Source organism: Nomascus leucogenys, chromosome 6 (genome assembly GCF_006542625.1).
Source record: "Nomascus leucogenys isolate Asia chromosome 6, Asia_NLE_v1, whole genome shotgun sequence".
In the NCBI taxonomy this organism is placed as follows: Eukaryota; Metazoa; Chordata; class Mammalia; order Primates; family Hylobatidae; genus Nomascus; species Nomascus leucogenys.
In genome coordinates, this window is record NC_044386.1 from 93,831,805 (window position 1) to 93,857,122 (window position 25,318).

The 25,318-nt window shown below is 49.0% G+C and overlaps 1 protein-coding gene across 4 annotated transcripts; it reads right to left on the reverse strand.

Moving 5' to 3' along the window:
- Nucleotides 1-9,017: 9,017 nt before the first annotated feature.
- Nucleotides 9,018-24,280, reverse strand: UBL7 (ubiquitin like 7). 4 transcript variants are annotated; one of them, XM_030814753.1, is made up of 12 exons: nt 24,250-24,266; nt 23,761-23,871; nt 21,794-22,006; nt 19,604-19,723; nt 15,332-15,414; nt 14,468-14,552; nt 13,834-13,891; nt 12,967-13,100; nt 12,657-12,706; nt 12,225-12,392; nt 11,517-11,639; nt 9,018-9,268 (listed from the first exon to the last, which is right to left on the reverse strand). In XM_030814753.1, exons 2-12 carry the CDS (start codon nt 23,849-23,851, stop codon nt 9,131-9,133), a joined length of 1,263 nt encoding a protein of 420 aa, XP_030670613.1. In that variant the 5' UTR covers nt 23,852-23,871; nt 24,250-24,266; the 3' UTR covers nt 9,018-9,130. The 4 variants fall into 4 exon arrangements, with proteins under 4 accessions (XP_030670613.1, XP_030670612.1, XP_030670614.1 ...); XM_030814752.1 differs by lacking the exon at nt 24,250-24,266 and adding an exon at nt 24,200-24,244; XM_030814754.1 differs by lacking the exon at nt 23,761-23,871 and having other exon boundaries at nt 24,200-24,280.
- Nucleotides 24,281-25,318: the final 1,038 nt, after the last annotated feature.

The window sequence follows — 25,318 nt, forward strand, 5'->3', positions numbered from 1 at the left end:
CCAGGGTTATCTGACCTCCTCCTCAGCCCTGATTCCATGGCTACACATGGCCTTCACAGGAGTGACCCACTCCAGACAAGAGGCCTGTGGGAGGTAGAAGGATTCCGTGAGGAGATAACATATGCAGACGTGAGGTCACCCACACACAGTTCACTTCCTTTCATAGATACAATGATCCAAGAATCCCAATTCTTAGGATTAGAAGTAGCTCTCAGAGGGCATTCAATCCCCAACAGCCCTCTCCATGCTAGATCCCACCCCTGCTTTGAGGCCTCAGAGCTTGGTGGCCGCTCAGACCTGGTTACTAACAGCAGCAACAATTCCTACTGCCTACCACCATTACTACCTATTGCAGGGGGCAGAGACTAGGCACTGATGAGAACGAGGGGAGTGGGTGGGCTGGGGTCTGCAGAACCCTGTCCTGTCTATAAGGCAATTTCAACTCAGCTCCAGCCCATGGAACCATGAAGAAGCAAACCCAGTAGTGAAAGGTAGTATGATTTTCAAGAGAAGCTGAAAATTGAGGGCTGGGTGCGGTGGCTCATGCCTGTAATCCCAGCACTTTGGGAGGCCAAGGCAGGTGGATCATCTGAGGTCAGGAGTTCAAGACCAGCCTGCACAATATGGTGAAACCCCGTCTCTACTAAAAAATACAAAAATTAGCTGGGCATGGTAGCGAGCGCCTGTAATTCCAGCTACTTGGGAGGCTAAGGCAGGAAAATCACTTGAATCCAGGAGGCGGAGGTTGCAGTGAGCCAAGATCGGACCACTGCACTCCAGCATGGGCCACAAGAGCGAAACTCTTGTCTCAAAAAAAAAAAAAGGAAAAGAAAGAAAAAAGAGGCCAGGCGTGTTGGCTCACACCTATAATCCCAGAACTTTGGGAGAACGAGGTGGGTGGATCACAAGGTCAATGATTTCTGTCCTAATCATTCTACGTGCATTTTTATCTGACAAGGTCAGGAGTTCGAGACCAGCCTGGTCAAGATGGTGAAACCCCATCTCTACTAAAAATAAAAAAAATAGCCGGGCCTGGTGGCACACACCTGTAATCCCAGCTACTTGGGAGGCTGAGGCAGGAGAATCGCTTGAACCTGGGAGGTGGAGGTTGCAGTGAGCTGAATGGTGCCATTGCACTCCAGCCTGGGTGACAGGGCGAGACTCCATCCAAAACAAGAAAAGAAAAAAAATTGAAATTCTTTGTTGAAACTCTCTTTTAAAATATCGGCAAATAATTCAAAAGTTAAGGAGGATGGATACGGGCAAATAAAAACGGTCTGGGGCCCATATCTGGGACCCCCAACATACCATGTGCCCACTGTGACTATCTCACAGGCACAGGCACAACAGTCACTGTACCTGGCCCAACTCTTGGCAGACCATGTCAGGCAAGGAGTGCTGAAAAGACACTTCTCAGGCTGCCCAGGCCATGCCTCACCCTCTCCTCAGTGCTCTGCCTGCCTCCAAACCTCAGCCAGGACATTCCCTTCAAGTGCCTGCCTCTTCCTCCTAGACCAGTTCAGAGATCACCACCTTCCACACATCTGTTCAGCCCACTGTGAATGGAGAACTTCTCAGAACTGCCACCACCTTCTTAGCCCTGAGGGTCGTGCTGCCAGCAGCATCCCATGCCTACATCTCTGCTTTCTGTCCTAATCATTCTACGTGCAATTTTATCTGATCAACCCTACCTAAATTGCTAAGATCTAAGTAGGGCCAGCCAAGTTAAGTAAGACAAAAAAAGGAAAAATCCAAAGAGGAATATTCAGTCAGCAGAGAAGAGACAGATTTTTTTTCCTTCTAGCAGGGCACTCAGCTCACCTGAAAACACTACAGGTCCTGTGCCTTCCACAGACAAATCAGCAACATCCTAAGCCCCAAGCCCCAAACTTGGCCAACGTTGGCACTGGGCTTGTGGTGGGAGTGCCACCTGGTGGCCACTCTGGAACAGAGCCGAGTCTTAGCAAAGACCAAGTGCATCTCTGCTCTCTGTCCTAGTCATACATTCTACGTGCACTTTTATGTGATAGACACTCCCCAGACTTTCTGGAGACAAACTTCTCCCTCCCATTCCTATGTCCCTAATCCATCTCTGAGCCTCTATTCTCACTGTCCAAGGCCTGACACAGGGCAGAATCTCATGGATGTCACATAGAATCCATCTAGACTAACAAAATCTCCTGACTAGACATGGCTGGGAGGCCAAAGATGAAGAAGTCTCAGCCTGGATACTGACTCCAGCAAGGCCCTAACCCAGTCCAGGCCTCTGTTTCTTTGTGTACAAAATGAGAAAGAGGAGCTAAAACTCCATCTCTTCTCCTGGTCTATCTTCTCTCTATATCAGAGAGAGACAAAGCTTTCTCATTCCATCTGCATTTCCTTCTGTAGGATGAATTAAATATGCTTTTAAATGATGTCGACCAGGTGTGGTGGCTCACGCCTATAATCCCAGCACTTTGGGAGGCCGAGGTGGGTGGATCACCTGAGGTCAGAAATTCAAGACCAGCCTGGCCAAGATGGTGAAACCCCGTCCCTACTAAAAATATAAAAATTAGTTGAGGATGGTGGTGCGTGCCTGTAATCCCAGTTACCCAGGAGGCCGAGGCAGGAGAATCACCTGAATCCAGGAGGTGGAGGTTACAGTGAGCCGAGAGCGTGCCATTGTACTCCAGCCTGGGCAACAAGAGCAAAACTCCATCTCTAAACTAAACTAAACTAAACTGAAATAAAATGAAATAAAAATAAAGTGATGTCTATAGGAGAGAAGATGTCCCGGGACCCTCCCAGCTCTGATGTGATCCTTGGGCCTGCTGAGGCCACTTCAGTGAGGAGATACACATGCAGAAGTGTGGTTACCCACAAACAGTTCACTTTCTTTCATGAATATAATGATCCAAGAATCTCAATTCCTGGAATTAGGAGTAGCTCTCAAAGGGGATTCAGTCCTACCTGAGAGCCACTCACAGGACTCCTTATGGCGGCCATGCAGGTTCTGCTTACATATCTCCAGTGATGATGAGCTCCCTCACAAGCCAGCCTTGCCCATCTTGTTTAGCTCTGACACAGAGCTTTCTTCCCCGGTGGAAGACTCCCAAACAGTGGTCCTAAATCTGCCCTCTGAGGCAACAAGGACATGTCTAATCTCTTTTCCTGGAATACAGCCCTTCAGTGATTTCACAGAGGTCACATCCTTCTAAATTGGCTCTTTATTCAGGGTAAATAACTCCAGTTTCAAATAGATTCCTCATGGGGCTTTCCTTGAGAGGCTCTCTAATCCTGGTTGATTTCTAAGACACGATCAGTCAGGCATTTAACAAACTTTTACCGACCCCTCCTAGGTGCTAAACAGTCCAGATTGTGTCTCTCTCTTTCAAAGATCAGGCCTCAGATCAGAACACAACACCTGGTGTGGAGGCTGAGCAGTAAAGGGCTGAAAGACTGGCTTCCTTCCTCCTTATTCTAGCACCTCTAAAGGCACTCTTAATGGGTTGAGACACCACGTTGTTAAATCCTCTTGATCTTAGCCCAGGGTTATCCCTGGGCCAATTCTCAACCATCAGTAGTGGCTCTCTGGGATGCTCATTTGAGAAAGATTATTGAATCTGGGCCCAGGAGAAGAAATGAGACTTGATTCTGCATAAGAGCAATTAATTTTCTGGTCCCCCTTGGCCGGGTGCAGTGGCTCACGCCTGTAATCCCAGCACTTTGGGAGGCCGAGGTGGGCGGATCACGAGGTCAGGAGATTGAGACCATCCTGGCTAATACGGTGAAACCCCATCTCTACTAAAAATACAAAAAATTAGCTGCACGTGGTGGCGGGCGCCTGTAGTCCCAGCTACTCAGGAGGCTGAGGCAGGAGAATGGCGTGAACCCAGGAGGCAGAGCTTGCAGTGAGCCGAGATTGCGCCACTGCACTCCAGCCTGGGCGACAGAGCGAGACTCCGTCTCAAAAAAAAAAAAAAAAAAAAAAAATTTCTGGTCCTCACTGCAGGACCTTAGACTTTCTTTGCTTCTGTCCTTGTTAGGGTTACTTCATTGTCTGGGCCCTGATGCCATCTAGAACATTCACCGGCCCAGCTCTGAGTGCCTGGTATCTCTGATACACATACTCAATATCCACTTATAGAAATTGAGGGAAAATGTCAAACAAGGCACAACTGACGCTCCATGAAGATAGGTCATATGTGGAAAAGCAATCTAAACCTCAGTCTTAGAAGCCTAAGTCCCCTCCAAGACCTGAGGTGCCACTCCCAAGATAAGTGGTTAGGAGACCCTTCAGCCAGCCAGGCACAAGGCCCCAGGTGGGTGCACTGATGGAATCATGCTGACACAATCCCACCCAAGCCCTAGAAAGGCCACTTCCCCAGCATACAGGAAGCACTCCTCTGTACATGGGGCTAATAATATCTACTTTTCAGAGTCGCTATGAGGATTAACTAAGATGGCACACGTGAGTGCCTAGCTCAATGCCTGGCACAGAGAGGATGCTTGATAAATAAGCACTACTGTGCTGTGTAGTGCGCTATTAATATTAGCTAGTTTTGCCAAGATAGAGTAGGCCAGTGCCTGTGTTGCCACGAAAGCATTTCTAGCATAGAAGTTGAATTCTATTCCCAGTGATCTCAGAGCCTACGAGAGTGAGACAGGCCCAGGCCCAGGGGAACTAGGGGCACAGCTGAACTGACCTGAGCCCAGCCCAGGGCCAGAGGGGACCCCACCTGCTGGAGAGGCTGGGTAAGCAGAAAGAGGGAGGCCCGAATAAACTCCCCAACATCCTCAACAAACATCCACTGCCAAAGTCTGTGGCAACAGCAACAAGAAGCCACCTCAGGGTAGGGCTCTGAGAGCTTGGTCTGGGGCCCAGGCCAGATGGGGCTGAGGCGAGGAGCAGATCTGGGGCCCATGTGCCCAGCAAGCTGTGCCAGCCCAGCCCATACCAGCCCAGCCAAATTTGAGTTATATCAGGAGAACGGATCTGTTAGAAAACTCACCCATCTCTACATATTTGCATATTCTATTTCGGGGTCTTTTCCTTTTTTTCCCTCAGCTTCCTAGAAAAGTTCTTGTGATCACTTCCAACTTCACCTCTGCTGAACTGCAAAAACTCACACTCAATCCCATCTCTCCTCTAACAACTATCCTCTCCCTCACAAGCAAGGTCCCCTGCCCTCTCTGCATCCACTGCCCCTCACCTGTTCAGTCCTCAACCCCTGCTATCTGGCTCCGGTTCCAGTGGAATGTCTCCCCGAGGTCACCAAGGCACAAGTCAACAAGTCCAAGGTCAGCCCTTCTGTTACTAGGTTTGTCTGTGGCATCTGACCCCACTGAGCATGCCCTCTTTGTCCAGGTCCTTTCACTCCCTCAGCTTTGCTGACTCCTGCTCTCACCTTCCCAGAAGCAGCGGATCCTGCCCCTGTTCCGTGCCTCACATCTATCAGTCACCATTTCCTATAAAGCTGAACTCCTTAGTGGGTATCCCTTTTCCTCTACCTTTCTCTGAAAAGCTTAATTGCCTTCTCACATGACACAGGCCCAGTGTTCAACTTAGAATTTCCTGATCACTACCTCGGCCCAAAGATATCCAACTGTCTTTAATTACACACGTCCCCACCTGGCTGTCCCATGGTACCTCATTCCAAATTGTCACCCCAGTCCCTTATTCTTACTGCTGCACCACCATCCACCCGCTCACATCCTGCCTGCCTCTCCACTTTCAGCCCCCAGAGCTAGTCTGTCCTTCACACCTAGCAGCTCCCCTCCACCCAGCTCCCCTGCAGCAGCTCCAGTTGAGGCCCCCTCCGTGTCCCATCTGGAGGATCCAGCCAGCCTCCTAGCTGGTCGCCTACCCCATCTCACTTCCCACAAATCCAGCCTCCACACAGCTGTTAGATTATCTCACACACAGATCTGGTCCCCCACTGCCCCGCCTGAAGCTGCCTCAGGGGTGCTCTTTGCCCTCAGGATAAAGCCCTAACTCCTCAGCTGGATCTAAGCCCTCATCATCTCCCATTCCTCCACACTTCAGAGGCCAAGGGCAGTGGGAGGAAGGGCGCCAGCTCTGGAGTAAGACAGACCTGAGTTTCTGGGACCACTTGTCCACTTCCTGCCCATGAGACTGTGGGCAGATGATTTCAACCCTTGGAACCTTGATGTCCCCATCTGTTCAGTGGAGACAACAGTATACTCTCCTTTCCCACAGATCTGGTTACTTCTAAAGCCTCTCTACCTCCTCCTCTCCTTCCCCACTGCCACGCTGCCAGGTCAGCGTACCAGCAGTTCTAAGTGGATCACTGCCACAGCCTTCTCCCCGGCTTCCTCATGCCTGCCCTCCCTCAGCCTTCTACTCCCACTATACTAACCACACAGCAGCCAGAATGACCTTTCTAAAACACACACTGGACTCTCTCCCCTGATTGCCATTCTGTGACTCCCATTGTCCAGGGTAAGTCTAAACTCCTTACATGGCTTCAAATGATCTAGCCTCTGCCCACCCACTTGCCTTGCAAGCCACCCTGACAGACAGGGCTACAAAAACCAGGTTTGCTCCCCACTCCCAGCCCCCTCAGTACATATACCTTCCTGCCCAATTCTCCCTTACCCTTCAGGTCTCAGCGTAGTGCCACTCTCTCCATGAAGCTTTCCCTCACCCTCACACCCCCACCCCTAGCCCACATTAGCCCCCGTTCCTGTGAGCGCCACAGCCCCTAGACTTGCCTCGCCCAGTTCTCCTTAGGCTTTAATGTAATCATCTGTTTTTCCATCTTACCAACAACACAGCATTGTCAGAGCAAAGATACCGTCATGTTTATCTGGCACAGAGTGGAAGCTCCGTCAATGTTTGTTGAAAGGATGAAAGGAGGCCCGGCGTGGTGGCTCATGTCTGTAATCTCAACACTTTAGGAGGCTGAGACGGATGGATCATTTGAGGTCAGCAGTTTGAAACCAGCCTGGCCGACATGGCGAAACCTCATCTCTACTAAAAATACATAAATTAGCTGGCTGTGGTGTCACACGCCTATAGTCCCAACTACTCGGGAAGCTGAGGCACAAGCCTGGGAGGCAGAGGTTGCAGTGAGCCGAAATCATGCCACTGCACTCCAGCCTGGGCGACAGAGCGAGACTCTGTCTCAAAATAAATAAATAAATAAAAAATAATAATAATAAAAATAAGAAGAAAGGATGAATGGGACAATGGTGAGGAAAGAGTCCTTGGCTCATGGAAAGCCCCAGGCTCAGTGGGGGCACTTATCAGACTCCACATAGACTACTCAAAACATGGCCACAGGAAGCAAAGCCAACTTGCCAAGCCCCTGGAGGAAAGAGCCAACAAAGAAGAGAAAGGGAAACCGTGGAGATGGCTCTTTTCTGGGAACTGGTATTGGGGGTTGGTCCAAGGGATAGGGCAGGGTGACCCAAATGTTCTGCAGCATGATGGGATGGGGGAGTTAAGGAACCCCAGCACCTTTGAAAGCAGTCCTCAGACAGGGTGAGAGCTGCCACAGAATGGAAACCAGCTCTGGGCAGGCTGTATCATGGGCACAGGAAGGGCTGTGTCAGCCCCATTTGACCAAGACAGACCCATGAGGATGGGACTGGCCTTTGTTTCCACCACAAACAAGCAAGAGACACTGTGTTCAAAGACAGAGCTTCCTGGTCTTTGCTCTCAACCACAGATAGGCAGCTGGGCTCCAGGCAGACCACTGAGGCACACAGAGGCCTGGCACTGAGAAGCCCAGTTCCAAGTCTTTTCTGTCAATGCACAGAGAGACTTCTCAAATTTTCTGGAAGAGGCAAAGAACAACATCCTGTTCAGGCTGTATCTGGACGTTAAGAGTATCACTGATACACTGGAGGTCATCCAGAGAAATGAACAGGATGTGCTGGGAACCAACACCAGAAGGACAGGTCAAAGGGGCAAGTCAATGACCCACCATGGCATTCCGTAAGTAACTAAAGCCCTGCTAAGGTAGAAGAGAAGGCAGGCTTGTTCCGAGTGGTTCCTTAGGGCAGAGAGGGGACCAAGGGGTAATGCCCTGGCGAATAGTTAAAGGACAGAATAGGCTGTAAGTGGTAAATCTTTTGTTCCTGGAGGAGACAAGCAGAAACAAAATGACCATGACTGGGAATGGTGGAGATGGAATGCCTGCCAAGGCAGAGGGCAGGAACAGACCTCTGGGCCCCTTTCCACCCATGTTATTCCCAAATGAACCAAAACACCATCTGAGGGGAAGAAGTTTTCTCCCAATGAAGTATTCAAAGCACTTAAAACCCACTTTCTCAACTTGGATATGTCTGCGATGCCGCAGGGAACATCACAGGGAACGCCATGCCAAGGGGAACATGAGTGAGCACAGGCAGATGGAGCAGCAGCTTGGGGGTTGGTGCCCTCTCTTCAGTATTAAAGCTGAGCCCTGTTCATGTTGGTGGTGTTGTTTAGTATTGCTATTTAACTGCTCTTGTATTTATGCCTTCAGGACAAGGAGGGCCCTACCTCCTGGCGAAGCTCTGAGGCCTGGATTCTGGCATCATTACAGAACAAGTGTCAAAAAATGCTTGGTGAGAATAGACTGGTGGGGTGGACAAGGAAATCTTTGGAAGCCATTGAGAGAGAGAGAAATGTGGAAGGCAAGCTGCCTCCATTTGCTTCCCCTGAAAGTTCACCCAGCCACTCCCTAGACTGGACATCTCAGAAGCATAAGCCTCTTCTGGGCATAGCTGTAATCCAGCAGCCACCCGGAAGATTGGGTGGCAGCCCTGCCCAGCCTTCGGCACATCCTGAGGCTGCCGAACTCCAAAGCCCAGAGAGTCTGGGGGCTACAGCTGGAAACTTCTCCCAGAAGTGAACATGGGTATCTCACAGCATCCCATGATGTGGGGTCTAAAATCCTCCATCCAGGGCCCAGAACTAGGGGCCAGCCCTGCTCCGATGCCACAGCATCAAGACCAGCACACCTTGTTTGCCCCACTGCCTCCACCAACTCAGATCAGCCAGAAAGGTCAAGAACTGGACAAAGCAGGAGAGTTGACCATCAGGTATATTGGGGAAGGGAGAGATGGAGGCACCTTCATGAGTGCTTCCCAAAGGCAGCAGCCTCTGCAACTTGCTGGGGGTTCAGGGGAAGCAGGGAGTTCATGGGGCTCCTCCAGCAAAGATGAGCTCCAGGGCCGCTTGGATGTCCCCACCGGTGGCCTGCAGGGCCCGCAGGCTCAGCTCATCGTCCTGGATGCCCATGTCACGTAGCTGCTGCAGCTGGGGCTGCCACTGGCTCTGTGGAAAGATAGGAATGGGCAGAAGCTGTTAGCTGGGATCCAGTGAAGACTCATTTAGGTCTGTGCTTTCCGGGAAGGAAAGGAAGATGGGGGAGTCCTCAGCAAAGCTGCTGATGCTGAGTTCCACAGAACACGGTGCTTCTAGGAAGACTAAAAGATAGGCTTGAGGGTTAAGAGAACAAATCCAAAGTTTTACAATAAAAAAAGGAAATTCTTGGCATGAGGATCAAAAGAGAATGTACGAATTATTCACTGTCTGAATTCCAAGAGGCTAAATTACTTTCTTTCTCTTGCTATGTGTACACACACATCAGCAAGATTTTGCTCCTTATGTGATGAGTGTTACAGATTTTTCTCCCCAGTTTGTTAGCCTTTGGACTTTGCTTCGGTTTTTTGTTTGGGTTGGTTTGCCACGCAGAAATTTTCACCTTTTTTTAAAATGTCTTAAATTTTTGTGGTATATAGTAGGTATATCTATTTGTGGAGTGTAAGAGATGTTTTAAATTTTTCACTTTTACAAACCCAAAATGCATAACTTTTATTTAATGGCTCCTGGATACTGAGTTTCGGCCAAGAAAGCCCTTCCCTACTATAAGGATTTGAAGAAATTCACCCATATTTTCTTCTAGTACTTTCATAGCTTCATTAATATCTCTATTTCATGACAGCAGGGATGAGCACAATTTAGGGAAAACAACGTGTTCACATGTGGGAAGAAGGCAACGCAAAGGGGAAGAAAAGCAAAGTCAAAGAGGCAGGCAGGGATGAGAACGTGGAGGGCTTAAAAAAAAATTCACACAAATCAATTCGAGTTCATTTTATAGGCCAGGTGGAACCAGTGAAAGCTTCTGAGCTAGGGAATAAAGTAAACAGGCATCTAGCAACAGGGAGATGCAAGAACAGAGAAGACAAGTTGTTCACGAATCCTGCTCCTGTTCCCTCACTGTCCACAAGGACCACATGGAACAGTGAAAACCACACAGGCCTGAACCCTATCGTTACGACTTCATGGCCTTATGACCCCAGACAAGTTCCAGGAATGATGCTCTACCCATAGGCTTACAATGTGGAATAGAGGAAAACAGAAGTAACCAAACTGCTCATGCATGGAGCTGTGAACTACAATGCTGACCCCTCAGGTATTCCACTTAGCTGCTAGGGTGACCTTTCCCCTCCTTAAAGCCTCCCATGGGCCAGGTATGGTGGCTCACACCTGTAATCCCACCACTCTGGGAGGCTAAGGTGGGTGAATCGCTTGAGCCCAAGAGTTCAAGACCAGGCTGGGCAACATAGGGAGACCCCTCATCTCTACAAAAAATACAAAAAATTAGCCAGGCATGGTGGTGCATACCTGTAGTCCCAGCTACCCGGGAGGCTGAGGTGGGAGGATCACCTGAGCCCAGGAAGTTGAGGCTACAGTAAGTTGTGATCACACCACTGTACTCCAGCCTGGGTGACAGAGTGACACCCTGTCTCAATCAATCAATCAATCAATGCCTCCCAGAGATCCCTGGTGACTGCTACATCAAGTCATCAAGTCTAATCTCCTTAGGTTGGCATTCGAGCCCCTCGCGTGTAGGCTCCTGCTCTTTCTCTGGCCCCATCTGCAGATCTTCTACACTGGACACTGCATCCTAGCCTTGTAGTTTTGAGTATGTCACATATACCTCCACACATGCGCACAAACAGGTAGCTGTCTTCACCTGGAAATCAGCCCCTTCCTACCTCAAACCTCCCTCCCTGGCTAGCTAACTTCTAACTAATTCTTCTGACAATCAGCTTAAATACCCCTCCCTCAGAAAAGTTTTGTCTGACGTAGGCCCTTACTTTAAGCAGCTGGGTTTCTTGCCTTGTTGCTCCCCAGCTCAGTACCTGCCTGGTGCCCGTCCATGGCAGGGATGAGAACCAGCTTGCCACTAGCCCAGCATCTGGACTCAGGCCTAGTATACACATGCTCAGTCAATGATCACCGAATGAATGAATGAAATGGCCATGATTATCTAAGCCAGGTGGTCTAGGGAGTCAGGCCATGGTCACCAGGGTCAGGAGAAGCCTAGTGACCCCTGTGTATGGTCTGAGAGTGTGCCCTTGCTGGGAACACTTTGCACCTGTCCCACTGCCATGCTCCAGCTATTCCCAGAATGAAGCATGCCAGGTGTGAAGGACCCCCAGAGGGCAAAAAAAAAGGCTGGGCATCCAAAATAACAAGGAAGCCACATGGAAACCAGGAAGTGGGGAATACTGACCTGAAGGCTGGGCTGCCCAGAGGCCTGAAGGGCATGCTGTAGGGCTTGGCTGAAGAGATCATTGGTGATGGGCGTCCCTGACTGGACACCAGAGGACATTGGTGAGGTCCCTGAGGAATGGCCCTAGAGACAAATCAGTGGTCAGTGCTACCCTCAGAGCCATCTCAATCTTATAGCAGATACTCGCTGTTGTCATATCACCTCACAGCGCTCCTGAGGTACCCAACTTCTGCCTCCCAACAAAGACCTGCCATGAGACAACCAAACAAAGGTACCTAGAAGCTCTCTATGTGGGCAGGAAAGGTTCCATTCTCTTCTGCACTGAGCCCCTTGTCCCAGCCTAGGACCCCAGCACTGCAGCACTGGGAGAGATGGCCTTGAAAGCTGAAGTGACTTGCCACCCAGAAATGCTTAAGCTGGTGATGTCTGCTCCCTGTCAGGGATGAGGAAGGGCATATAGTGTGAGGGGAGAGTCTTCTGAACTAATAGGAGGGACTACTCAGGACCATGTTAAAATCTAGACTTCTGAGTCCTCAAGGCAAGTGAAGGGGAGGTCACTCAAGCTGCAGTAAGAAATCCCCACCAGGACTCCAGGGTTCAGCTTAAACTAGATCTAGCACCAGGGTCAGCAAAGGCAAATCTACTCTACTGCTGGGGAGCTTGTTCCTTGGGGGCCCAGCCTTGATCTTCCCGGCCCTGTCTTCATACCTGGGTACCAGGAGTCGGTGTGTGAGAGCTGCTCTCCGGAGTGCTGGCCAGGGCCAAGGCGGTGGCCAGCTCACTCTGGGTGATGGGCCGGGGCCCAGCAGCTCCACTGTACCCCAGGGAGGCTGGGCGGGAGCTGGGGGTACTGCTAGAGGGTGTGGACCTGGTGTTCTGGAGAAAGAAGACACTCAGAATCAGGGAAGCAGTACTATGAAACTCCCAGATGAACTCCACCCACCTCCAGGAATAGTTCTTGGGGAAACTCTTAAGTTCCCAGGTTCAGAAAGGAATCCAAAAGCAGAAATAGTATGACATGGTCTTGGCCCCCCAATGGCCTATGTCCACCTCCCAGCCTTGGGAGTGCCAGGACCCAGGATGCAGCTCATTCCCAGCACCATCTCCCCCAAATGTCAGGCAGGCAGGCAGGCCACTTACTGGGTGAAAGTCGTCCTCATCATCTGAGAGCCCTTCAAACAGGAAGCCACCTGGAGGAGGACGAACAGATTTCAGGAGGAAGAACAGAAAGGCACAGGCGCAGCTCCAGAATCTCAGCTCAAGTTACTCTCCAAATTCATATTTTCATCTCTCCCCTCGGAAAATTACAGGACAGATGCACTTCCTGACTCAAACCGAGAGTTCCCAAGGAACGCCCTCTGCCAACGCTATACATAGCTGCTGAGTAAAGCAAATTCCTGGGCCACTGCCGGCTCCTGAGGGGCCCACATTACGCTTTTCAGGCGCTCACCTGGCATATCCCGGTATGAGCTGGAGGGCATGCTCCGGGAAGAGGAGTCAGTCCCAGGCATCGGGGCACTGCCTGCTACGGAGTGCAGAACCAGGACAATGGCATTGACAAGGGCTGGGTGAGCAGGCACCAACCTAGGACAGAAGCAGGAAGAAACCCAAGGGTGGCTCCAAAAGAGCACCCTCAGCCATGACAGGAGTTCTGGGTGCCCCCTCACAACAATGCAGCCACCTGTGCCTGCCCTCAAATTCCTCGGCCTTTAGCATCTTCCACCAGGAAGCTTTATCCTCCTGCTGATCTGCCCCCAGCAATGGGGGCAAGGCCTTCAATTCCTGAGGTCCACTGCAGATTCTTCACCCTCTCCGCAGGCAAGGCATGATGGGAAAGGTGCAGCCTGGGAGGCTCGGGGTTCTGGCCTGAGCACATGAGGAGCGTCTGGTCTAGGCACCACTACTACATCAGGCAACCCTGGACAGGTCCCTTCTCTTCCCAGGGTGGGGCTGTTTTCTTCACTTGCAAAATGAGGACATGTCCCTTTTAGCTTTGACACTTTACGGATCTGTACACCTGCTTCTCCTTTCACCAGCTTAAAATCCTTGAAAAGCTCCCTAATTTCTACCACAAGAAACCTAAACTGAGCCTGGCAGGCAAGACCCTTTCCCTCAGAATCCTGCTTCCTCCCAACACTCTTGACAAAAGCCCTGCTCTTGGCCTTTGCTCTTTCTCATCCCCTGACGTATCTAGAGGGTAGACTTGGTGAGAGACTATGGTTGGGCTCCCAGAGCAGATGGCAGGGTGATAATTAGGCTTCTGGCCTGAGCACATGAGGAGAGAGAAGGTACCCTCTAACAGAACAGGTACACTTACGTATCAAGCATATTGGGATCAGCAAAGACAGAGAAGAGGTCCTTGTCCTGGAGAACCCCTGAAAAAGAGCAGAGCTCACCTCAAAGAAAGGAAATCAGCCAGATCCAGGAGGGAGAAGAGGCTTTGCGTCTCAGAGCAACCAGCTCAACAGGGACACAGGACAACAAGCCAATCTTCATGAGAAGTAGAGGAAGCAAAGCACCAAGGAACACAATTCAGGTACTCCTCATCTTGCTCTAGTGAGGATAGTCCCCTGCTCTCCACCTCCCCTGCACTTCAGTCACATCACAGACTGGGTACCAACACACCTGTCTCTTTCTCCCGTATCTCTGGGTTCTTCCCTTACTCAGGGTGTGCAGGATGCCTTCCCTGATTGCTGTGATGTGGGCTAACTGCTGTCCTCATTTGGCATCCTCATACCCTTATTTACGATGTTAGTTAGGCCATTATCTCTCTGTGGGACTGAGAGCTCTTAAAGGGCTAGGTATATCAAACACACCTTGATTACTCTCCCTCTTCCCACAAGACCAGTCATTCTTCAAAAGATAGTCCAAGTTTCTTTAGAGGAATTGTCTTCTCCTGTTTTCTCCTTTTCCGACAACTCCTATTTCCTCAAATTCAGTCCTGCACTTACCAAGAGCAATAGGGTCACTGCTGAGGCCTGGGGTGGCCACAATGATCTGATCCAGAGATTCCTTATTGCTGAGCATCTTAAAGACCTGCAGGAGAAATGGGGAGGGCTGAGCACTCCAACCAGCTCAATGCACTCATCAAATGCCCACACTCTGCCGAAGGACTTCCTCCCTCTAAGTGCTTGCATGTACATCACCACAATGGAACAATAGCCCCGGAAACAGATGAACCTCTTTTTGCTCTAAGATCGTAGCTTACTGGAGGGGAAACAAACAATTTAAAAAAAAAAAAAAAAAAAAAGGCAAGACCACAGTAAACCTTCAAATCTCTGTGCTCCTTTTCCCCACCTACAGTTTAATGCTTCCAAAATAAAAGCTCTCATTACAAGCCCGGTAACAAAGGTTTCTCTAGGTTCCAAAAGTCCTTTACAATCTCTGTACAATTACTATTTCATATTTGTATATATCGCTAAGTTCACAGCTGTATTAATTTTGCCTCTCAACTCTCCTACAGAAAGACATCAGCCCACTTCCCCAGTGAGGACATCTAGGTCAAGGGGCAGTAAGCAGGCAGTTCAGCCAAAGTCAAAGAATGAGGCCCAGCAGAAACAGTATGAGGATCTTTTGGCTGTCACCATACGGGCAGGTTGTATCATTATCATTAGAGGGAATCAACAATGCCTGACTGAGACAGGCTCCTTGGGGAAAGACAGGGCTCTACTGAGGCCCACAGACATGGCAAAAACTCCCCAAGGAACTCTTGGTTGCCATGGCAACGGGCTTCCAGCTCCCACTCCACACCACTCGCCAGCCAGCGTTCACACCCTCTCCTACAGTCCTGGCTGGGGGCCGCAGCACACACTCACCGCCTCCCTGTAAGAGGAGCTGCTGTGCAGCGCAGTGTGCAACACCCGGAACTCTCTCATGGCAGCCACTTTGTCCACAGGTTCTGGGGGACAAGACACTCAGAGTTACCCTATAGCGCAGGCCCTGTCTCTGCCACAGACATTGCAACACCATTTTAGCATGTGCCAAGGAGCAGCCTGGTCTGTGCGTTCCCCTCCCTCATCACCCCTTAAGAATGTGAGTGCCCGCTCAGAAAAACCCATTTGTGCCATGGATGTGAAAATTGCTAGTAAGCATCTTTACATTCGCTTATAAGCATCTTCCACAGATAAAACAAACAAATTCAAGTTGCAGCAGAGGAGAATCTTACCACATGAAAAATAGTGCTCTGATCAACATCCCACTGCAGGAATTCTAGACCAATAACATTCAGTTTTTGGTGTTTTTGCCTTTGTTTTTCAGACAGTCTCACCTCTTGCCCAGGCCAGAGTGCAGTGGCGCAATCTCAGCTCACTGCAACCTCCACCTCCCTGGTTGAAGCAACTCTCGTGCCTCAGCCTCCCGAGTAGCTGGGATTACAGGTGTGCAACACCACTCCTGGATAATTTTTGTAATTTTAGTTGAGAAGGGGTTTCACCATAGTGGTCAGGCTGGTCTCAAACTCCTGACCTCAAGTGATCCACACACCTTGGCCTCCCAAAGTGCTAGGATTACAGGCGTGAGCCACTGTGCCCGGCCCTGGGTCACACTTTTTAAATCCTCACGAAGGGCCACTACTTGTGACTGTACTGAATGTGTACTGCCCAACTCCAGGGCACCACTCCCAAAGCAAGGTGAATAGCACCCCTGGGGTTCAGGGTGGCAGCCACATCCTTATCGACAGTACTGATCATGAGGCTATCTTTTGAAAAATAGTCATCTTAAGTAAATTACCTAATTTATTCATTCAACAAACATGTACTAAGCATTTACCCCATGCCTGGCTTTGGGCAAGGAACCAGAATAAGAAAAATAAGAACCCCTGCCATCAAGGAACTCTTAGGGCAGGAGGAGAAATAAGACTACATCAAACACACAATTACAAAATGCCACGCTGAAGACCTCAACAGAGACGTGGATCCCAAGTAGGGTACCAGAAACACAAAGGCAGACAGCCACCACTGAGAGGGAGGGTGAAGACAGACAGCTGCCTCCCAGAGGAGACCATTTAAAATGGGTATCAAAGAGAGAGCTGATATTTACTGGGGCGGGGTGGGGGGGGGGCGGTGAAGGTATTCCAAACCTAAATGAGAACATGTGCAAAGGCATGGGAGAATAAAAGAATGTGGTGCTTTGAGCCAACAGCAAGTCATTCTTTGTGGCTGGAGCTTGGGATACACATCCCAGCTCAAACAGCTGGCTAACATGACGTGCTGAAGCGATTTGTAACCTGCCATGGAGAACCACCAAAGAGATCCAGGTGGGAGGACAGACAACAATGGGTTCTCCTCCTACAGGCCCTCATCTGTGGGAGAACATGAAATGTGATTCCTTTGTGAAGAAAAGCACTCAAGGAGAAAATATCTAAAACACTGTCACAAAACAGTTTCTTCACAGATCTAAAAGTTTATTGTAACCTTCTAATAAAAAGGTCATTCGTTTCAAAAATAATCCTCCAGGTAGAAGGTGGGAGGAAAAGGACTCTTAATATCTTAAGCCAGTATTCAGCTAAGAGTCATGGCTGTCACTGTAAGATCTCTGAGCTAAATTCATCCTTTAGAAGTGGAAGGCAGCCAGCCCAGGAGAAATGGTTTTCCTCTTGAGCCAGGAAAACCCCTGGTCCATATCCCAGCTCTTGCATTCACTTTCTAAGTAGCTGACCTTGAATAAATACCCCAACCCTTTTCTTCCTCCGTAAGATGCTAATGCTGTTACCTACCCTGCAGGGCCACTGTAATGATTAAATGAGGTATAAAAGGGAAAAAACCTGGCTCACAGAAGCCACAAATGTTATTTTCCTTCTGTTAGTGCCCTCCAGCCAAAGAGCTGAGGGGCATATCTGTATTTAAAGAAGTTGGGTTTACTGCTCAGTACAGAGAGAAGAATGCACACCACAGGAAACCATGGGCTGTCTCAGTAAGAGGATATTAGAAAGGACTTTTTTTTTTTTTTTTTTTTTTGAGACAGAGTTTCGCTCTTGTTGCCCAGGCTGGAATACAATGGCGTGATCTCGGCTCATTGCAACCTCTGCCTCTTGGGTTCAACCGATTCTCCTGCGTCAGCCTCTCAAGTAGCTGGGATTACAGGCATGCACCACCATGCCCGGCTAATTTTGTATTTTTAGTATAGATGGGGTTTCTCCATGTTGGTCAGGCTTGTCTCGAACTCCCGACCTCAGGTGATCCGCCCACCTCGGCCTCCCAAAGTGCTGGGATTACAGGCATGAGCTGCTGCATCCGGCCAGAAAGGACTTCTTACAGGATTTTGGTTTTGTCTGGCTGATTTGGGGAAAAATTTAAAGAAATGAGGTTTTACTCTGGATAGGATGCTTTCGGGCAGTGGGAGTGATTTTATAATTGAGTATCTTAATAACTCTTACCTAGAAGGAAGGAAAACTAGAGCAAAGTGGAAGCTGTAATTGGCAAAGAAGCAGCTGTTACTCTCATCAGCCAAGATAGAAAGATACTTGGTCACTTTTGTGGTTTGGATAATGCTCACGTTTTTGTTTCTGTTCAGCAATAATAGGGATCTTGTTTTTGTCTTAATCCATAGGGGTCTCAGCGTGGCCTTGACTGCTACTGGGGATCTGTACAATTGTTCACGTTCCCCAAAAGGACTCCAAGGCCTGGCTGTGAGTGCCAGGCCAACCTCTGGATGTCAGGAACTCTGTTCCTCTTTCTCACTTCCCATCAGGGTATGAAAGACATTTTTGTCTTTTACAGTTAGAACTGAAAGGGGGGTAAATTTCAAACTGATAACTAGTCACAGCAATCATGAACGTTATAAAAAGATGTCAACCTGCCAGTTTAACAAAGCTAATCTCTTTTACACAGCTTAGCTTTATTCTTGGGGAGGCTTTTAAAACACACATGCAAAATTTAAATCATGAATTCCAAGCACCTTCTATTTATAAACCAAAAAGGCATCCGAGGCTTTGTATATTTTCTCCAAGAGCTATTTAAATACTCTTTGAATATCTTCAGGAAAATAAATTACCAGTATAGCAAGAGCAGTTAGCTGACTAAACAAATCACCACCTGAGGCAGTTTGTAGGAAGATTTGTTAACAAGGGAAGAAACTGCGGCATTAGGAAAGTGCCAAAAGTTTCCAGCTTTTTTCTAATGAGAACAACAATAATAACAAAAGGATACAAAGTTTACTTTGTATCGCTGAAAAATAAACTGTTAACTTAAAGGAGTTTAAGTAGACACAAACTCCCTATCCCATTAGGAAACAGTGGATGACAAACTTAGAAAGTGGAGAAACAAGCCAGGAATGGTGCCTGTACTTTGGGAGGCTGAGGTGGGGCGGATTGAGGTCAGGAGTTTGAGACCCGGCTGACCAACATGGAGATACCCCGTCTCTACTAAAAATACAAAAATTTAAGGCCGGGCATGGTGGCTCACGCCTGTAATCCCAGCACTTTGGGAGGCCGAGGCAGGCGGATCACGAGGTCAGGAGTTCGAGATCATCCTGGCTAACACGGTGAAACCCCGTCTCTACTAAAAAATACAAAAACAATTAGCCAGACTTGGTGGCGGGCGCCTGTAGTCCCAGCTACCTGGGAGGCTGAGGCAGGAGAGTGGTGTGAACCCGGGAGGCAGAGCTTGCAGTGAGCCGAGATCACCCCACTGCACTCCAGCCTGTGTGACAGAGCGAGACTCCGCCTCAGAAAAAAAAAAAACAAAAAAAAAAAAATTAGCTGGGCATGGTGGCTCATGCCTGTAATCCCAGCTACTCGGGAGGCTGAGGCATGAGAATCACTTGAACCCGGGAGGCGGAGGTTGCAGTGATCCAAGATCAAGATTGTGCCACTGCACTCCAGCCTGGGCAACAGAGTGAAACTGTCTCAAAAAAACCAAAAAACAAAATGGAGAAACAAATCTTCCATTAGTGATCTGGCAGTAAGAAGGTCAAAATTGGACTCTGTTTATCAGCATGGTCTAATCCAGTAAGTAATAAAGATATCATTTATCATCAGCTCAGTAAATCATCCCTTTGTTCCACCCAGGCTTGTGCCTCAAGAACACACAGACCCTTCCCTTGCGGATATTACAGAAACTCTGCCTGCCTAAGGGCTGCCCCTCACTCACCCGGTTTCTGATCAGGTTCAGGCCAGGACTTTCGCAGAACATGGACGGTGGACCCAGGTTGAATGCCATAGAAGTCAAGTGTCTGGTCATCTTTTAGCTTCCGACCACAGTAGATGAGATCTAAAAAAAGAACTGTCCACTTATATTTTGCTCCTCAAAACAAATTTAGATGGTTTTTGTCCCCTGAGAACCTTATTTTGATTGGATAGATAGCTGGAGAATGATACATGTTTTAAAAGATACTCTTATTCAATAACTTCATAAATACTTTTTTTTTTTGAAACAGGGTCTTACTGTGTTGCCCAGGCTTGAGTGCAATGGCACCATCACGGTTCACTGCAGCCTCAACCTCCTGGGTTCAAGCAATTCTCCCACCTCAGCCTCCTGAGTAGCTGGGACTACAGGCACATGCCACCACACCCAGCTAATTTTTGTAGTTTTTTGTAGAGACGGGGTTTTGCCATGTTGCCTAGACTAGTCTCTTAACTCCTGGGCTCAAGGGATCCTCCTGCCTTAGCCTCACAAAGTGCTAGGATGACAGGCATGAGCCACCACGCCTAGCCAGTTAAATACATTTTAACAACTATTTGCAAATATAAACTCATAAAATGGACTTACATCGAATCTGGCCAGATATGGTGGCTCACGCCTATAAACCCAGCACTTTTGGAGCCTGGCCAACATGGCAAAACCCTGTCTCTACTAAAAATACAAAAATTAGGGCCGGGCACGGTGGCTCACACCTGTAATCCCAGCACTTTGGGAGGCCGAGGTGGGTGGATCACCTGAGGTCAGGAGTTCAAGGCCAGCCTGGCCAAGATGGTGAAACCTCGTCTCTACCAAAAATACAAAAATTAGCCAGGCATGGTGGCAGACGCCTGTAATCCCTGCTACTCAGGAGGCTGAGGCAGGAGAATGGCTTGAACCCAGGAACCCAGGAGGCGGAGGTTGCAGTGAGCCAAGACTGCACCACTGCACTCCAGCCTGGGCAACAGAGCAAGACTCTGTCTCAAAAAATATATGTATCTCTATGTGTGTCTGTGTGTGTGTGTGTATATATACACACACACACATACACACACAAAAATTAGCCAGGTGTGGTTGCGTGGGCCTGTAATCCCAGCTACTCAGGAGGCTGAGGCAGGAAAATTGCCTGAACCTGGGAGACACAGGTTACAATGAGCTGAGATCTTGCCACTGCGCTCCAGCCTGGGCAACAGAGCAAGACTCCATCTCAAAAAAAAAGGATTCACATAGAATCTATCCACAGAAAAGCTCTGGAGTTTAACATTGTGGAGGCTGCCCAATTTAAATCAATGGAAAAACAACAAAATAGGATGAACCCGATCCAAGTATGACTGAAAACATCTTTTTTGCCAGTTGGATCCTTTAGCTATTATAAATTACCTTTCCAGTGTAATTTAATTATATTTAAATTCCTCCCTCCTCCACCTGGACTGCCCATGCCACTTTCAGTTTCTTTTTTACTGCCTTTCCTTTACTCAATCAACCAAGCAAAAATCCTTCTAATCATCCCTTAAGACCTACCTCAAATATACTGAGGAGCCTCCCCTGACCAACTTCTCCTTCTCTAACTCACCCCAAACTCCTGTTCTTTCAGAAAAAGAATTCACAATGTTGGCCGGGAGCAGTGGCTCATGCCTGTAATCCTAGCATTTTGGGAGGCCGAGGCGGGCAGAATTACAAGGTCAGGAGTTCAAGACCAGCCTGGCCAACATGGTGAAACCTCATGTCTCTACTAAAAATACAAAAATTAGCTGGGCATGGTGGTGTGTGCCTGTAATCCCAGCTACTCGGGAGGCTGAGGCAGAATTGCTTGAACTGGGACCCAGGAGACAGAGGTTGCAGTGAGCCAAGATCGCACCACTGCACTCCAGCCTGGGCTACAGAGCAAGACTCTTGTCTAAAAAACAAAAACAAAAACAAAAAACAACACAATGTCATAAAGAACCTGGTGATAAAGTAGTTCAGTATAATACATGGCTGAAATGGCAACCAATAGTTTCATTATATGATTTGTGTTTCTATTTACCCAACACTCACTTCCCTAGAGTGTTAACATTATGAGGCAACAAATCCCACGCCCTTACTTTACTCTTGTAATTCCAGAAGTATCTTCCCCAAAAAGAGATCAGAGCAGCAGCCCAACCCCAGTCCAGAGACACTCACCAATCAGCTCAGGGTCTGGAACAGACTCCTGCAGTTTGCCAGCAATAAGCTGCTTCAGAAATGAAATACTATAGCCCCCTAGCGAGTATTCTCCCAGTTCTGTCTCTGGCAACCGAAGAATAGACTTTGGAGCAAGTGGCTGGTCAGCCAGCTTCACCGCCAGGTGCCAGTCTGAGAGAGACATCCTCTCTCTTTCGCGCTCTCTCTTTCTCCCTGTAAAAGAACAAAACCTCAGTGGTTAAAAGACAGACCACCACTCTACTCCACCCCCGCCCACCAAAGGGTTGAATGAAAGACAATTCAATGTGACACTGTTGAAGAAGCACAGGGCGCACAACCAGGAGGCCAGAACTAGAATCTGGGGTTCTCTCTCTACTCATACTGTGATGAACAGCTCTCTAGGCCTCAGTTTCTTCATCCCTAACGTGGACATAAAAACGCCATCCAACCTAATAGGAATGTTGTGAGAGAGATCATCTAACCCTCTCCCTTCTGTATGCTCCTTTTTCCAATTTTCTTCAACTCTTGCTTGAACCAGTAGAACAGCTTTATAACAAGTTCCCTGCCTCTTGCCTCTCCCTATCAAATATCTATAAATATCTATGCTGCCACCTAACACCCATCATTCTTTTTTTTTTTTTTTTTTTTTTTTTTTTGAGACGGAGTCTCGCTCTGTCGCCCAGGTTGGAGTGCAGTGGCGCGATCTCGGCTGACTGCAAGCTCCGCCTCCTGGGTTCACGCCATTCTGCCTCAGCCTCCCAGGTAGCAGGGACTACAGGCGCCCGCCACGACGCCAGGCTAATTTTTTTTTGTACTTTTAGTAGAGACAGGGTTTCACTGTGTTAGCCAGGATGGTCTCCATCTCCTGACCTCTTGATCAACCGGCCTCGGCCTCCGAAAGTGCTGGGATTACAGGCATGAGCGACCGCGCCTGGCCACAACCCATCATTCTAAAACACAGATCTGACCAAGTCACTTCTCTGCTTAGAACTTTTCCAATGTCGGGCTGGGCCCGGTGGCTCATGCCTGTAATCCTAGCACTTCGAGAGGCCTAGGCGGGCGGATTGCCTAAGCTCAAGAGTTCGAGACCAGCCTGGCCAACATGGTGAAACCCGTCTCTACTAAAAATACAAAAATTGGGCATGGTAGTGCACACCTGTAGTGCCACCTACCCGGAAGGCTGAGGTTGCAGTGAGCCAAGATCCCGTCACTGCACTCCAGCCTCGGTGACAGAGAGAGACTCTGTTGCAAAAAAAAAAAGCCAGACGCGGTGGCTCACACCGGTAATCCTATCACTTTGCGAGGCCGAGGCGGACGGATCACTTAAGATCAGGTGTTCGAAACCAGCCTGGCCAACATGGTGAAACTACGTCTCTACTATAATAGAAAAAAATTAGCCGGGCGTGGTGGCAGGCGCTTGTAATCCCAGCTACTTGAGAGGCTGAGACAGGAGAACTGCTTGAACCCGCGAGGTGGAGGTTGCAGTGAGCCGAGATAGCGCCACTGCACTCCAGCTTGGGCGACAGAGACTCCGTCCCTCCCTGCCTCACCCCGGCCCCCCAAAAAAAGACCTCTTCCAATGCCTCCAAACCATCTATGTAAATGAAGTCTAAACTTCATTGCCTGGCTTACAAAACTCCCTGCCAGCCTCCTTCCCCAACGGAGCCCTACCCTGCAAGGGGCCTCCACAACATGTAAGCACACACTCATAACAAAGCTCTCCCCTATTTTACACCTCTGCTCATCTAACTCTGCATGTAATTTCTCTTCCCTTTTTGGCCTCTTAGCAAACTCCTACCGAAACCAACACAGATTCAACAACCTCAGTCCCCTCTCTTTCCTCTGTTGTTCCCACATCCCCTCAGAACAAAAGGGCTACAAATATCTGCTTGCCCCCTCCTCCACCCCAATTCTTGAAGGCCCTTGAAAACAAAAGACTAAAGTTTTCGTCATCCTTGTCCCCATACCTGGCATACATGGAACCCCAGAAAATAAATCAGAAACTCTGACGGCGGAAGAATCTTGCAAAGCAAGATAAGTTCTTGTTATAGTCATCATTATTGCTTCCAAAGAGACCTCTGGTAGGGAAGAGGAAAGAAAAGGCTGTGAAGCTGCCCAGCAGACCTTAAAGCATCCTCAAGGTACCTTTCACCTCAAGTTTATGCCAGAGGAGGTCGTTTTATATACCATGTCTCACTTAATCCTCACAACGGTTCCCTAAGGCAGGCATTAGCCACATTTTACGGATGAGGGAACCAAGACTCAGTAAAGTCACTGGCCCAAGGTCACAGATCGCTAGTAATGGGGCAGAGACACTATCCGGTGGCGACCTCATCGCTCTAGTGGGACCAGCTAATTAGCTGACACACATCGAGCCCGCGCTGCCCAGGGGCCCAGCGCCCTCACCCGTCCCGCGGAAGGAACCCGGCCGCACTGCCGCCGGTGTAAACACTCACTCTGGCCCTCTCGCCGGAAACCGGAAGTTCCGCGCTGCATTCTGGGAGTTGCAGTTCCCGCTGTGGCCCCCGCCCCCTTATAAACAGCCAGTCTAGACGGGGCGCTAGTTGCAAAGCTTCCGGTTCCGAGGGAAGGCGTGGCTTCCGCGCTCTTTGAAATGTCCGGCGCCGGAGCGTCCGGGTGCTTTAGTTGGAGAGGGTTCCGTTTCCAGTCATTCTTCAGCCTGGTGATTCCCGCGCTCCCCTGAGGAGCATATAAAGTACGTCGGTTCTGCCAGGTAGGAACGCGCTGCTGGACACTCGGCCGTAAGGCGGATTCCGGATCCCCTCCCACTCTGACCCTTCCTTCCAGAAGGGCCGGTTCCCAAGCGGCCCCTTTAGACACATCCCAGCGGTTTCCGACCGCCCTCACGATGAAAACTGCTGTCCGTTGGTGAAGGCAGCCTCTTCTGTGCTCCTCGCCGCTGACATCCTGCGGCGGACCTACCTGTGGAGGCATACCAGGAACCAGACGATGACCCCTTCCAAAAGTTGGGTCCTTGAGGAGAGCTACTAACTTGGGATCCTGGTACACCCTCTACATGCAGTGGTGAAGCTTATCTAACAGTCATTCATAGAATCAGTTTGGGAAGGGGAATTTTCGCTGAACTCTCATAGAGAAACTGTGTTTTAGATAACAAAGTTCTGCACGGTTAAAATTGAACAGAAATTTTTTTGCACAGAAATTAAGATTACCGAAAATACTGAAGAAAGACTACCTCTGATTGGGCTCTTCTCAAGGAATTAATAATTCAAGAACTAAGGAAAGAAAAAAGTGATTATATGAAAATACTGAAGTTGATCGTAGCAACTGAAGGCTGATCCTGTGTGGGTAAATGTAAACGCTGAATTCCCACATTCCAATGTGCGACCTGGGATTAAGGCAGCAATTGAGCAGGGGTAATGTTACTGAGGAGAGCGAACAGATCGCAGGATCTCAGAAGGCCTAACATTAAAGGCAGATCACCCCTCTGTTCTCATAAGTTATATGGGGAGTTTTCAAATGGCTTTCACGGTCTTCAGGGAGTTT

Excerpts from the sequence above, each read along its gene's own strand:
- UBL7 (XM_030814753.1), bottom strand. The coding sequence starts at position 23,851 with ATGATGACTATAACAAGAACTTATCTTGCTTTGCAAGATTCTTCCGCC. Across the intron at positions 15,415-19,603 it reads TGAACCTGATCAGAAACCGG|AACCTGTGGACAAAGTGGCT; the intron begins GTGAGTGAGGGG and ends CTTGTCCCCCAG. Across the intron at positions 11,640-12,224 it reads CACCGACTCCTGGTACCCAG|GGCCATTCCTCAGGGACCTC; the intron begins GTATGAAGACAG and ends ATTTGTCTCTAG.